This window comes from Brassica napus, chromosome A9 (genome assembly GCF_020379485.1).
Source record: "Brassica napus cultivar Da-Ae chromosome A9, Da-Ae, whole genome shotgun sequence".
Lineage (NCBI taxonomy): Eukaryota > Viridiplantae > Streptophyta > Magnoliopsida > Brassicales > Brassicaceae > Brassica > Brassica napus.
The window spans coordinates 38,762,899-38,775,175 of record NC_063442.1 but is presented as its reverse complement, the minus strand read 5'-3'; the positions used below and the strand labels follow the sequence as shown (position 1 = coordinate 38,775,175).

The window sequence follows — 12,277 nt, the reverse complement described above, 5'->3', positions numbered from 1 at the left end:
GTAATATTTTTGTATAGTTTTCTATACCAGCTTTTATATGAGTAATATAATTACTCAAATAGAGTGAACAAAAAAAAGAATGACATTTTGATAAAAAAAACATTTAATGTAAATTTTACACGTATTAATTAATTAATTAATTAAAATACCAAAATTTAATAAAAACCAATATCTTTAAAATCGGACCGGTCTAGCCGCTTTAACTGGGTTTTAATTTTTATTGTAATTTATATATATATATATATATATATATATAACATATAGCTAATTTTTATAAAGCTTTAGATAATTGTTAGAATCCAAAAGTAATGTATAAATATAATAATTTTTTTTGTAAAAATATAATGAAACTAGTTATGTAGATAGATATTAAATAATAATGTCTTTTTTTAAAATCATTTTAAAATTTTGATTTGTGTACTTATCTACCATAAATATTTGACAAAATCGGATTTACTGGGTTTAGCGAGTTTGACCGGTTCTATCAGTTTATCTTTTTTTTTTTTTTTGAACACGAAATACTTATATTAAAATTAAAGACCCAATGGGTTAAGTCGATTACAACTGGAGAGATTCTCGACGATAAACTGATAGACGAAAATAACTAAAACATGTCGAAAGATAGATGTGGCTAAGGAGAGAAGAGACCCATAGAGACACTTCACTTGTAGTCCTAAAGCTCGCGTTCGAAGAAACGCACATAAGTCGAAATCGACGTTGAATAGCCCAACTAATGGGTTTTGAAAGCAAGAGTTCCGGGAAACTCCATAGAAGATAACAGCTCCGGTGGGAAAGTCGCAGAGATGACTCTGTGAAGAACCGTCGATGCTTGAGACGGCATAATGTGATGGAGACGCAACAATGACATAGAAACGAGCAAATCTGGCGTGTCCACCCTCTTGCACAATAGTTTCTGCGACAAGGATAGGGATGGGGGCACTATAGGGCTGACTCTGTGAAGAACCGTCGATGCTTGAGACGGCGTAGTGTGATGGAGGCGCAGCGATAACGTAACAACATGAAGAACTGGCGAGTCCACACTCTTGCACAGGACCGTAGAGCTGACTATGTGAAGAACCGTCGATGCTTGAGACGGCATAATGTAATGGAGACGCAGCAGTAACATAGTATCGAGAAAATCTGGCGAATCCACACTCTTGCACAATAGATCCAGCGACAAGGGAAAGAGGCGTTATACCGTCCGTTGAAGAGCTATGGATCTTTTGAGCGGTCGTAGCTTTAGACGAAAACTTCACTATGGAAGCTTCTGCATACAACCCAAAGCCCAAAAGATGGTCAAAGCTTTGTAGAATCTTGTCCGAGTATGACGGAAAGGAGGCGACATATATCTTAGTGGTATCATTGGTACATGTAAGACGAAGTGTGACGATTGTACCGATGGTTGGTGAAGCGGCATACCGGTTCAGAGACGGTGAGATGCAGCGGTGAATCGCGAATCTATACCAAAGAGGAAACCACAAATGTGTTGGAGATGGTGACGAGGTGTTAAAACCGTTTCGATGTGAGCGGTGACTCCATATAAGAAAGTGAGTCGGAGCTTTTAACACCGCGAGATGAAGGGTGAGAGACTGCGGTGGCGTCGAGGTGAGAGTGTCGGAGGAGGACCGGAGTAGATCTACGACGGAGTGGAGTTCAGATCTGATGGATTCAAATCGACAGACAGGGGAGACTTGGCGGCGAGGAGCGGAAGGGAGCGGCGGAGACAGTAGAAAAGAGACGACAGACGGTGACCCCGACATGTACTCCGTCGACGAGATGGGAGGCCTCGAATGACTGAGCCCGTCGAGAGATCTCCGAGGGTTGAAACGAGGCGGTGGTGACGCGGGCTGTCGAGAAGAACCGTACGTATCCATGGAAAGAACCGGAATCAACGAGTTGCAGAAAGAGATGCTGAAGCTTGAAACGAAAATGGAGCAAAAGAAAAGAAGAGAAGCGGAAGCAGAGCGGCGGAGGAGTCGACGCCGACGGCAAGGGGCACCGCCGGCGTCAAGAGACATGGCTTGTGGCGGCTTCTCGATTCCCGTGTCTGAGAGGTTTCGTGAGTTAGGGCGAACTCGTACTCGTTCTATCAGTTTATCTCAAAATCATTTTTTGCACGATTCAAAACTGGTTAGAAAATGGAGTCATGGTCCAACCGGTTCGACCTACTCGTCGCTCGGATTTTCAAAATACTGACAAAAACCAATCAATACTTTCTAGTGAAGTCTTGTCTTTTTTTTTTTTGTCAAAGTGAAGTCTTGTCTTTAATAGCTGTAAATTACAACTGATATCATTCATTTATTTTGATTAAAAAGAGTCTTATCATTAAATTAAATGTAACAAAAATCACCATTAAAAAAAAAGAGAAACGTGGTCAAATGAGATTCTTAAGGGACGTTTCGTGACCCCTTGTCATTTTGAAGTTGGTCTCATAGGGGTCTTGTTAAAGCGAAGAAAGATAAGAAGATATTCGTCAGACGCTCCTTTCATCTCTTTCTCCCCTCTAAGATCGCCATAAGGTAATTTGTTCGTAGAATGTCCATGTTTGTTTCTCTAGGTTTTAAGTTAAATCGTTGGCTGATTTGGGCGATATATGATTTCTATAGTGTATATATTATATTATATTGATTCTTAAAAGTATTTTATGTGAAATCTAGGGTTTAGGTTGGCGACATGTCGATTCACAGGAGGACAAGCACATCTGAAGATAGGATAAGCAGTTTACCCAATACATTGTTATGTCAGATTCTATCGTACCTCTCTACGGAAGAATCGGTTCGGACCAGCGCTTTGTCTAAACGGTGGACCCATCTCTGGTTGCATGTTCCTGCTTTGGAGTTGGACTCCAGTAATTTTCCTGATGATTTCGAATTTGGGGATTTTTTCGATAACTTTCTAGAGTCTGGCGAAGAAGACATAAAGAGATTTGATTTGGTCTACAATGTTGAGGAGCACATTCATGAAGATTTTGTGACGAGGATTGATGATGTGGTTAATCGTGGAGTTTGTCATCTAACTATTCTCAACGAGTTGGATGTTGAAGAAGAGTTAGTTAGGATGCCTCTCTCTCTCTATTCATGCAGGACATTGGTGAGTTTAAATCTATACTGTGTAGTTTTCGATGCTCCCCGGGCAGCGTTGGTTTCTTTACCTCGTCTCAAGACTATGCATTTAGAGGCAGTTAAATTTGACGGAATGTGGATTCTTGGGGGTTTCATTTCAAGATGTTCGGTTCTTGAAGAGTTAAGCATAGTCACGGATGATGGTGATGAACTCGGAGTTGTAATTGTGAGCTCGAAGTCCCTAAAAACCTTCAAGTTAAAATCTATGCGTGGTGAGGAAACTGAAGACGAAGGTGATCCTACCGTTGTGATTGATGCTCCGAGACTTGAGTTTATGAGTATCACTGATTACCAATCTAAAAGGTTGGTAATTGACAATATTGGTCCCTTTGCAAAGGTGGACATTGATTTTATCTTTAAAGTGGAGGATGATGATGATTCATTTGGAGCTATGATCATTGATTTTCTCACCAAGTTATCCACAGTCCGTGAAATGATCATCTCTTCCAGAACGCTAGAGGTACACATTATTCATCGTTGATTCAATATTGGGTGATTAAATAACTTAAGCTTGTATAATCTTCTTTGTTCTTTCTTGTTATATAGATGATCCATGATAACTGCGAATGGGAACTGCTACCTCAATTTGCTAATATGTCTCACTTGCATGCTTCGTTCCTTGAAACATCGTGGAACCTGTTGCTAACTTTTCTTGGCTGTTGTCCAAATCTACAGTCACTTGACTTGGTAAGTGTCAATGTATTTTATATTTTTTTTATTTTCTGTTCAAAAGTAAGTGTCATTGTATATGCTCTTGTTATCACACTCATGAGATATATATATATATATATATACGTATTAAATATTAAAATTTATTTGGTTATATTATCAGGAGTTTGACTCTTTTCCAGAGCCAGAAGAGATTAAACTTTCATTTGTGCCGCAATGTTTCCAATCATCTCTCCAGTTTGTTGGACTGAGGACACCAATCAGAGTCGAAGGAACATTAAGTGAGATGAAACTACCAATGCTCTTTTTAAGGAATTGCAAAGTCATGAAGAAACTGATGCTTAATGAGAGTTTCAGAAACGTCATCCAGAAAGTTAGAGGGATTCCGAAAATGTCGCCCCAGTTTCAAACTGTGGCTCTTTCAAATATCTAGATTTTTTAATTATCTGGACATGGTTTAAGTAAATTACCTTTTGTTTATGAGAAAACAATATAAAAACTCGGTCGTTACATATGAAGTTATATATAGACTTTTTATACTCATTCATCGACCAAATAGCCCCACTATATTTTATTCACGTGATCTCCATCTTGTTTCTTTAGTCTACCTTAAGACTGAAACCCTAGCTTTGATTTTGTGTTTACGAAGCTGTATATATGGATGAAAGAAGGTCTTAAAAAGAGATGAGGATTCTCAATCTTTTCTATATCCATTTCCCAAAGTCGCAACCTATGTTGTATAGAACAAACTTCTCTATCCTTTATTTTAAAAGCCAGATATCATAGTATTTAAGATAACAAATTACTACTTCTTTTGATGTGTAACATGTGTTTCAAAGCATGTACAACACAGCATTTAGTGTATGTATTAAACAAGTAGAAGCAGAAGATCTAATAACTGTGATATCGATCTGGAGATAAATTAAAAGAAAGGTGATATTTGTAGCCATAACTTTTAATACCCTCATTAAGCTCGATAATTCTGAACACAACTTACCTTAAAAATGCGAATATATATGTAGTAATAGGTATCAAATATATAAAGCAATTGCACTATGCAGTGATAGCAAATGAGTTGATTAAGAAAGTAGCAAAACCAGATGCCTAGGTCAAAAACAAACTATATTTCACAACCAATCATATCCATTTTCTTTAGGAGACATATTCATACGGGTCAGGACCATCTCTAAAATAAAGAGAAACAAAAGTTGGACAGAAAGTAAGAATAAGTTCTCATTTGAGAATCTCTCACAAACCATTGAAAAGCTTAGGGTAGATTCAGATATCCCCATTTAAAGCATAAGGTACATTTATCCAGAAACCATGGATAAACAAATTTGACATCTGCATCCACCCCAAGCTTGAACTTAAAGTTATAGCAGGTTGGGAGCTCTTTTGTCATATTTGCTTCCATGAATACTTTTACTTATTTAAAATTATTACACAATAGTTCATTTGCGTGTAGACGATTTTGTTTTCAGTTGCACTTGTTATGAAACCACATCCTTCCCAAGAGAACATCCGGTGAGAGACGTTTTTCATGAAGATCCACATAGGGAATGTTTTGATCTCTTTAACCTCTACCTCCCTTCCTTAGGAGACCATGCATGATAAGGTGATCTTTATGGACTCATGGTCTTTGGATTCGCATTAAAATGGTCTACGAATCTGTTTTGTGGCAGATGACCTAAGTGGCGCGTGTCATGGTGGACATGTGGCCTAACTATTGATAGGAGTCATATGGTCTAGAAGGCGCATGGCCGGACCAAGCGATATACTTCATGAACATGAATTCTTTTTGTTTATGATAGCAGAAGGTGATGGCATGAGCCAATAGATAAACTCATGGAAAGATATAGTGGGTAGAAAGCTTATTCTGGTCTATGGGCTCGCATGTCTCTAGTCTGGTCTCTTCCTGAGCGGATCTGTAGTGGTTCGTTAGTATATGATACCTTGTTAACTGTAATGGAAGTTAAGTTCAGTGTTAAAAAAATAAAATTAACCGGTCGCATTTCATATTTATAGGATAACAAAGGGCAAAATAGACTTTGTAGAAATAAGGGTTTGTGGTGCCGTCGACATTTAGGGTTTCAAGTTAACTAACTCTCCTTGATACTCTTAGTTTCGTCGTCGTCACTGAATCTACTCAGCACATTACTCTCGGCGATAAGTCCAGCTTCCCGGAGAATAAGGAGAGTAACAATATGGCGACAAACGCACACCTCTCCCAGAAAGAATCCGACATACGAATGATGATTGCCTCTGAGGTTCACCTCGGAACCAAAAACTGCAATTACCAGATGGAACGTTACGTCTACAAGAGACGCAACGATGGTAACTCTCTCATCACCTTTTGCTCATTGATGAGTGCGTTAGGGTTTTTGAGAGACTTGTAGTAGTTACTGTGTATTTCGTGGCGGTCACGTTACTAACTGTCTGAACTTTCTTGGTTTCGTTTTGTCAGGTATATATATCCTCGACCTAGGAAAAACATTGGAGAAGTTGTACATGGCTGCACGAGTCATCGTTGCCATTGAGAACCCACAACACATTATCGTTCAATCTGCTAGACCTTATGGTCAGAGAGCTGTTCTCAAGTTTGTGCAATACACTGGTGCTAATGCCATTGCTGGAAGGCACACTCCTGGTACTTTCACAAATCAGATGCAGACTTCCTTCAGTGAGCCTAGGTTGCTCATTCTTACAGACCCTAGGACTGACCATCAGGTAAAAAATGAGTTCGTTGTCCCTAATGTAGTAACTCATTGGTCAATGTCTTGTTTGTTGAGAGTTTAGTGGCTTTGTTTGCAGCCAATCAAGGAAGGTGCTTTGGGGAACATTCCCATCATTGCCTTTTGTGACACAGACTCTCCCATGAGATTTGTCGACATTGGGATCCCCGCTAACAACAAGGGAAAGCACAGCATCGGTTGTCTCTTTTGGATTCTTGCTCGCATGGTCCTTCAGATGCGTGGAACTATCCGTCCTGGACAGAAGTGGGATGTGATGGTAAGAGTAATATTCATTTGTCTTTTTGTGAAGCAGATTATTTGTTTTGGTTATTCATGTTTGGTATGTTTTGTTTTGTTTTGTATAGATGGATCTGTTCTTTTACAGAGAGCCTGAGGAGGCTAAGCAACTTGAAGATGAAGAAGCTGCTCCTCAAGCAGATTTTGCTGCCCCTGAATATGGAGTTTCCGGTGGAGACCAATGGACCACTGCTGGGATTCCTGATGCTTCATGGACAGGAGAAGCTCAGCAGCCAATCAGTGGTAATTAAGTTTTCTGACAAGATCTAAGCTTTGGCTTTTGTATTGATTAATCTGAATCTGATGTCAGTGTTCAAATGTTTTTGTCTTCACAGCTGCTCCAGCTGCAGATGGTTGGGACACAGCTTTGCCACCTCCAGCAGCGGTTCCAGCCGCTGGTTGGGATTAATTTTTGTGGTCCTCTTTGAGATTCAAGCGTTGTAGCTTCTCATTTTTTTTCTCGTTAAGATAGATAACAATTTTGCGGCTTTTTTTTTTTGTTGTTTTGAATTGAATTTATACTAAATTATTTTTTTAGGCATCTGATATTTTACAAGATTCCCTTACGTGATATATCAATAAAAACTTTAACCTGCGTGATATACTAAATTATTGCTTCATAAGAGCATTAAGTTTGTTTTGCTTAATGAGTTTAATATCTTGAATATATATGGTTAGTTAGATTATAAGAATTTTATCTGTACATTTCAAAACACTTTCTCTACAAGGGAAAGACAGAACTCTACTGCATCTCCTTATACTAGGAGCATGCAAGTTCTTTATTTGAGTTTTCTTGTCTACTTAAGTTTAAAACTGTATGTGACACTCCAACTTGTATCTGCATCCTGTAAAGTTGCCTTTACTTGTTTGTAGATCAAATATTATTGAGGCACAGAGATAGAAGCACCACTCATCTGTTCCTGAAATTATACAGTGAAAGAGAAGAGACATAAGCAAAAGAGTCATACTAATGAATATTCAGATGGTCCAGGGACTTCAAAAATAACGAGTTGTTCTCACCAGTTTCACAGAAGTTTGGCTACTGTTAGGAGATGGTCCGGGGCTGTTGATGACAAGTAGAGACTCTGTTGATTCATCAGCAAGTGTTCTTAATCTGTTCAGCACTGGCAATATCACTTTAGCAAGATCAGGCCTATCCTTTCTCCTCAGCTCCGCGCATTGCAGTGCTAGCTTAGCAAACTCTGCAGTGTCTTCAACCGGCCAGTCAGGGACCGCCGGATCGAGTAAATCCGGCAGAGTCCCTTTCTCAAGTGCTCTCTCCACATAATGAGTCAAACCCATCGGCGGTTTCGCTGTGATCAACTGCAGGAAGATAATGCCGAGCGAGTAGATATCTGATTTCACACCCAGCATCCCTGTCTGCTGATACTCAGGATCAATGTAACAGAAGGTGCCAGCTGTTGAAGTCATGCGGTACTGCGTCACGGTGTCTGCAACCGAAGGCGGGACTAATCTCGCCAAACCAACGTCAGATATCTTGCTGACGAAGTTACGGTCTAGCAAGATGTTTCCCGGTTTGAGATCACGGTGGACCAGAGGCTCCGGTTTAGCCTGGTGCAAGAACAAGAGCCCAGTGCCTATCTCCGCAGCGATTCTGAACCTCATCTGCCAGGAGATAGGCGGGCTGTTGCCTAATCTGAAGAGACGATCCTCTAAGCTCCCGTTGGCCATGAACTCGTAGACCAAACATCCACCCTCAGGGCAAGCTCCAAGAAGTAGAACCATGTTAGGGTGCCTAATGCAGCTCAACACCTCAACCTCTTGCTGAAACTGAGACATCCCTTGAGCTGCGTCGGCGCGAAGGATTTTAACAGCCACTGGCGTGTGATCAAGATAGCATTTGTACACGGGACCGTAACCACCTTCACCGATTTTGTACTTCTCGGCGAAAAACTCTGTGGCGTGCTCGATCTCTTCGATGGAGTACTTCCTGTACCTTACGTCTGAGTTTGCTAAGGCGTTGAGGGCCTTTGTTTTCTCGTCGGACTCCTTGAGAGCTTTCATCTCCGCGTTGACTCTCTTCTTTGATTCTAGTTCAGCTATCCTCTGAGCTGCTTCTGCTGCCTCCATCGCTGCTTTTGACTTTGCTTTCTCTTTCTCTGCGATGGCCAATGCTGCTTCCTCTGCGAGTCTTGCCTCTTCTAGCTTCCTCTCTTCTTCCAACTTCCATCGCTGAAGCTCCGTTGCCTGCAATTGCCAACAGGTTAAGGAACAAAACCGGAAGCTATAAACACTTTGTTTATAAGAAACCAGGGTCCGTCCTGGACAAAGCCGAATGAAACATAGCTTTTAAGTCTCCAACATTTTTAAATAAAATTACATAAACATGCAACAACAAAAAAAAAATTTAGGTCCCAAAATATGTAAAAAAAGAAAATTAGTTAAATTTTTAATAAATCGCATATGGCCCTCTAAATTTCAAGAAACATTACCTTCTGTTTTGCTGTAAGAGCTTCTTTGCAAGCTGTACTGTACATTTCCATTGTCTGCTTCAGTTCAAGTTTCAGCCTCCTCATCTCAGACTCTACATCATCCTGCTTTTTGGTGAATTGTCAATATTTCAATAGCTCTAGCTTTGTTATGTATATATCAAACAAAAATATTTGTAAGGTCTTACCATTGCAGAAGCGGATGAAAATCTTTCACTCTCAAAGGAGCCAGTTGAAAGATCAGTAGGTGAGCTTACATCAAGTGATCTCCTTCCATAGTTGGAGGACTCTAAGCTAGGACCATAGTCCATGTCAGAGTAATTAGACAGCCTAGGAGGAGTTCGGTTTGGATCATTATTGTCATAAAGATTAGGGAAGATACGGTCTATGCTGGCTCTACCGGAGCTGACAAAGGATATGTCTGATTCCGGAACAGATAGGTCTCCGTATGACCTCCCATTGCCTCTTCTAGTAAAAGGAGATCTGTTTTTTTTTTTTTCATTCATCCATGGAGTTTTAGTTTCTAAGGCTAAGAGTTTTCAGGACCAAAACAAAAGAGAAAATTTACCTGAAGGAATCTGACTGATCCTCCATAGACCTGCGTTGCAGATCCTCCATGGACCTGCGCTGCTGATCTTCCACGGACCTGCGATCTTCAGTAGACCTGCGTTGTTGAGTCTCGAAAGACCTTCTATCAGCTGCAGAAAGGAAGATGAAAACAACAACAACAATTTTTTAGGTGAAACCAACAAGTGAAATTTTCTTTTGAGTTAAATCATTACAAACCTCGCATGTTGGTGGCAGTAGAAGGCACAGGTTGAGGTGGCCTTAAGCTAGGTGGTTGAATGGGAGTGCGGAGAGGAGCAATGTTTGGTGCAGAACGAGAAGCTGATCTCATTGTTGAAATCTTTCCTTTGGATATGACATAAACTGTGCAGAAATCAGGAGCGGTTTTTGTTATGGTCCCTGGAACATCAGCAGGCTTGTTGAACCTGCATCCCAAAGTAACACCACCATTAATTAAATGGAGAATCAATCAAGATTCAATAAAATGATGAAGTAAAGGAAATAAACTGTGACAACCCGCCCCGTATGAACTACTTGCCCCGTGGGCCCCAGGCTCACAACATTTTATATAACACCAATTGATCTGCAGGTCAATTGGTGACAGCTTGTCCTGTGGGAATGCTGTTAAAGGGTGAGGTTCTGGGTTCGAGGCTCACCAACAACTTAATTATGGAGTTAGAGAAAATTCATAATCGAGGGTTGGAGTCGGTGCGCTGCAGCGCTGTGAGCCTGGGGTCCAAGGGGCAGGTAGTTCCCACTGGGCGGATTGTCACATAAACTGAATAATTTTTCTACCTTAGAAAGCCACCTTTGTTGGAGGAACCAACCACCAAAACCTCAACGGCGGCTTGGTTTGCATATTCTACTAATGCTTTAGCTACGTCGTACTCCTCAAGTAACACATCTTTGCATTGTATCTAGACAATTCTCATTAGCTTACAATAACAAAGGAAACACAGAGAAGCATCTAAAAACTAAGAAACTCACATCTTTGCGCGTGCAGAAGCAACGGAAAGGAAGGAATATCTCCTTGGATGCACCTTCTGGATCTCGGCATACCAATGAAGAATCTTGGCTCATCTCTGAATCAAAAACACAAACCATCAGAAACAGAACAAAGGAAAAAAAGAAGAGAGAAAGGAGTTTGTTTTGTTTACTTGCGGAGGAAGCATGAAGAGAAGAGGCATTGTTTAAAGGAGAAGGTCGAAGCTTGACATGGACGAGAATAACAGATTGGCCTCGCTGCAATAAATGATCAACGGCCCATTTAAGAGCGTGTTGGCTACTTTTGTCTTTGTCTATAGCAACAGCCACAACACCAGTGGATCCTCCTCCTTCCTTGATTCCCACGCTATTACTCTTTGCCATCCACATCTTCTTGTGTCTCTCCTTCTCTCTTTCTCACCTTCAAGATTTATCAAGGTTCACGAAAAACTTGAAAGGAAGAAATCGAAAGAAAGAGAAAGAGAGAGAAGAGACGTTCGTGTGGTCTGAAGATGGATTTTCTGTTCTTTTTTTTTTGGTCGTATGTCTCTTAAATTTCTCACTTTGTTTAATTTTGTAGGAACGCGAAATAAGAGGATGAAGAGAAAAAGAATTTGTACGTCCTTTGTTTGTCTCTCTACGAACGCTTCTCCTTCTTCTCCGCCCTTTGACCAGAGTCTGGGGTGAACCATTTTTGTTGACCATTTTAAGTAGGTTTCCACTTTATACAAAAGCTCCATTTCTTCATTATAATGTGTTTGAATACATAGATAGTTAAATTTATTTAATGTCACTACTTAACAACCAAGACTCTGTGGCCCAATGGATAAGGCGCTGGTCTACGAAACCAGAGACTCTGGGTTCGATCCCCAGCAGAGTCGTTTTTTTTCTAATTCTTCTGTTTCAACAACATTCACTAAATGCATTTTTTTTCTATTTTTCATATCTAAATGCATATTTTTTTGTTAAAGATCCAAACTGAAATTTTCCTGATTGATGAGAATATCTGAAACTTGTTGATGTATTAGGTTAGGTATCACTACATATACGATTATCTCTAGATCATGACTTACTGCTGTAAATAATGCTCTGCTTTGAAATTTTCAGAGTGGAAACAACTTCACAAGAGATAAAAAAATTCCTGAACCCGAACCCGAGACATGACTGGAAAAAAAGCTAGATTAATTTTGAATATTATTGGTATTCTGAAATTCCTCTAGGCAAAGGGGTTAAGATACTTCATGAATACAACACATGAGTAGCTTTGTGCTATGTGGTATCTTTAAACGAGCTCTAAGAAAACAACAGCATATTTGTTGTGGTGTATGATATACCTTTGATTGTTTGTTTGCATCATGATTTGAAACTGAGACGAATGATTTGCAATTTGTAAATTTGTTGTTATGCATCTGGGAATATCTGTGTTAAATGAAGAACAAGAACAATATGTTATCAG

At 40.0% G+C, this 12,277-nt stretch overlaps 4 protein-coding genes and 1 non-coding gene across 6 annotated transcripts; 3 read left to right on the top strand and 2 right to left on the bottom strand.

The window, feature by feature from the left end:
• Nucleotides 1-527: 527 nt before the first annotated feature.
• LOC125575277 lies at nucleotides 528-2,082 on the bottom strand. Its single transcript, XM_048741467.1, has 2 exons — nucleotides 1,397-2,082; nucleotides 528-1,267 (listed from the first exon to the last, which is right to left on the bottom strand). The coding sequence occupies exons 1-2, from the start codon at nucleotides 2,016-2,018 to the stop codon at nucleotides 534-536; spliced, it is 1,356 nt and encodes a 451-aa protein (XP_048597424.1). The 5' UTR covers nucleotides 2,019-2,082; the 3' UTR covers nucleotides 528-533.
• A 159-nt stretch (nucleotides 2,083-2,241) lies between these two features.
• Nucleotides 2,242-4,471, top strand: LOC106352251 (F-box/FBD/LRR-repeat protein At1g80470). The gene is made up of 4 exons (XM_013791911.3): nucleotides 2,242-2,519; nucleotides 2,658-3,582; nucleotides 3,669-3,809; nucleotides 3,955-4,471. The coding sequence occupies exons 2-4, from the start codon at nucleotides 2,674-2,676 to the stop codon at nucleotides 4,222-4,224; spliced, it is 1,320 nt and encodes a 439-aa protein (XP_013647365.2). The 5' UTR covers nucleotides 2,242-2,519; nucleotides 2,658-2,673; the 3' UTR covers nucleotides 4,225-4,471.
• A 638-nt stretch (nucleotides 4,472-5,109) lies between these two features.
• On the top strand, nucleotides 5,110-7,708 carry LOC106365150 (40S ribosomal protein Sa-1-like). Its single transcript, XM_013804599.3, has 5 exons — nucleotides 5,110-6,125; nucleotides 6,256-6,518; nucleotides 6,603-6,800; nucleotides 6,889-7,063; nucleotides 7,156-7,708. The coding sequence occupies exons 1-5, from the start codon at nucleotides 5,996-5,998 to the stop codon at nucleotides 7,227-7,229; spliced, it is 840 nt and encodes a 279-aa protein (XP_013660053.2). The 5' UTR covers nucleotides 5,110-5,995; the 3' UTR covers nucleotides 7,230-7,708.
• LOC106365149 (U-box domain-containing protein 52-like) lies at nucleotides 7,609-11,372 on the bottom strand. 2 transcript variants are annotated; one of them, XM_013804598.3, is made up of 9 exons: nucleotides 10,995-11,372; nucleotides 10,825-10,919; nucleotides 10,633-10,754; nucleotides 10,057-10,262; nucleotides 9,839-9,968; nucleotides 9,459-9,753; nucleotides 9,274-9,378; nucleotides 7,841-9,028; nucleotides 7,609-7,740 (listed from the first exon to the last, which is right to left on the bottom strand). In XM_013804598.3, the coding sequence occupies exons 1-9, from the start codon at nucleotides 11,209-11,211 to the stop codon at nucleotides 7,702-7,704; spliced, it is 2,397 nt and encodes a 798-aa protein (XP_013660052.2). In that variant the 5' UTR covers nucleotides 11,212-11,372; the 3' UTR covers nucleotides 7,609-7,701. The 2 variants fall into 2 exon arrangements, with proteins under 2 accessions (XP_013660052.2, XP_022547052.2); XM_022691331.2 differs by having other exon boundaries at nucleotides 9,274-9,375.
• A 257-nt stretch (nucleotides 11,373-11,629) lies between these two features.
• TRNAR-ACG lies at nucleotides 11,630-11,702 on the top strand. The gene has a single exon. It is a non-coding gene; the product is annotated as a tRNA-Arg (tRNA).
• The last annotated feature ends 575 nt before the right edge of the window (nucleotides 11,703-12,277 follow it).

What these genes read in the sequence shown, in the direction of transcription:
- LOC125575277 (XM_048741467.1), bottom strand. Translation starts at nt 2,018, where the DNA reads ATGTCTCTTGACGCCGGCGGTGCCCCTTGCCGTCGGCGTCGACTCCTC. An exon ending in TGCCGCTTCACCAACCATCG is followed by an intron (nt 1,268 to 1,396) that starts GTACAATCGTCA and finishes GGTTGTATGCAG; the next exon opens with AAGCTTCCATAGTGAAGTTT.
- LOC106352251 (XM_013791911.3), top strand. Translation starts at nt 2,674, where the DNA reads ATGTCGATTCACAGGAGGACAAGCACATCTGAAGATAGGATAAGCAGT. An exon ending in TCTCTTCCAGAACGCTAGAG is followed by an intron (nt 3,583 to 3,668) that starts GTACACATTATT and finishes CTTGTTATATAG; the next exon opens with ATGATCCATGATAACTGCGA. An exon ending in ATCTACAGTCACTTGACTTG is followed by an intron (nt 3,810 to 3,954) that starts GTAAGTGTCAAT and finishes TTATATTATCAG; the next exon opens with GAGTTTGACTCTTTTCCAGA.
- LOC106365150 (XM_013804599.3), top strand. Translation starts at nt 5,996, where the DNA reads ATGGCGACAAACGCACACCTCTCCCAGAAAGAATCCGACATACGAATG. An exon ending in CTACAAGAGACGCAACGATG is followed by an intron (nt 6,126 to 6,255) that starts GTAACTCTCTCA and finishes TCGTTTTGTCAG; the next exon opens with GTATATATATCCTCGACCTA. An exon ending in AGCTCAGCAGCCAATCAGTG is followed by an intron (nt 7,064 to 7,155) that starts GTAATTAAGTTT and finishes TTGTCTTCACAG; the next exon opens with CTGCTCCAGCTGCAGATGGT.
- LOC106365149 (XM_013804598.3), bottom strand. Translation starts at nt 11,211, where the DNA reads ATGTGGATGGCAAAGAGTAATAGCGTGGGAATCAAGGAAGGAGGAGGA. An exon ending in TTTCATCCGCTTCTGCAATG is followed by an intron (nt 9,379 to 9,458) that starts GTAAGACCTTAC and finishes TTCACCAAAAAG; the next exon opens with CAGGATGATGTAGAGTCTGA. An exon ending in CTCTTACAGCAAAACAGAAG is followed by an intron (nt 9,029 to 9,273) that starts GTAATGTTTCTT and finishes TGGCAATTGCAG; the next exon opens with GCAACGGAGCTTCAGCGATG.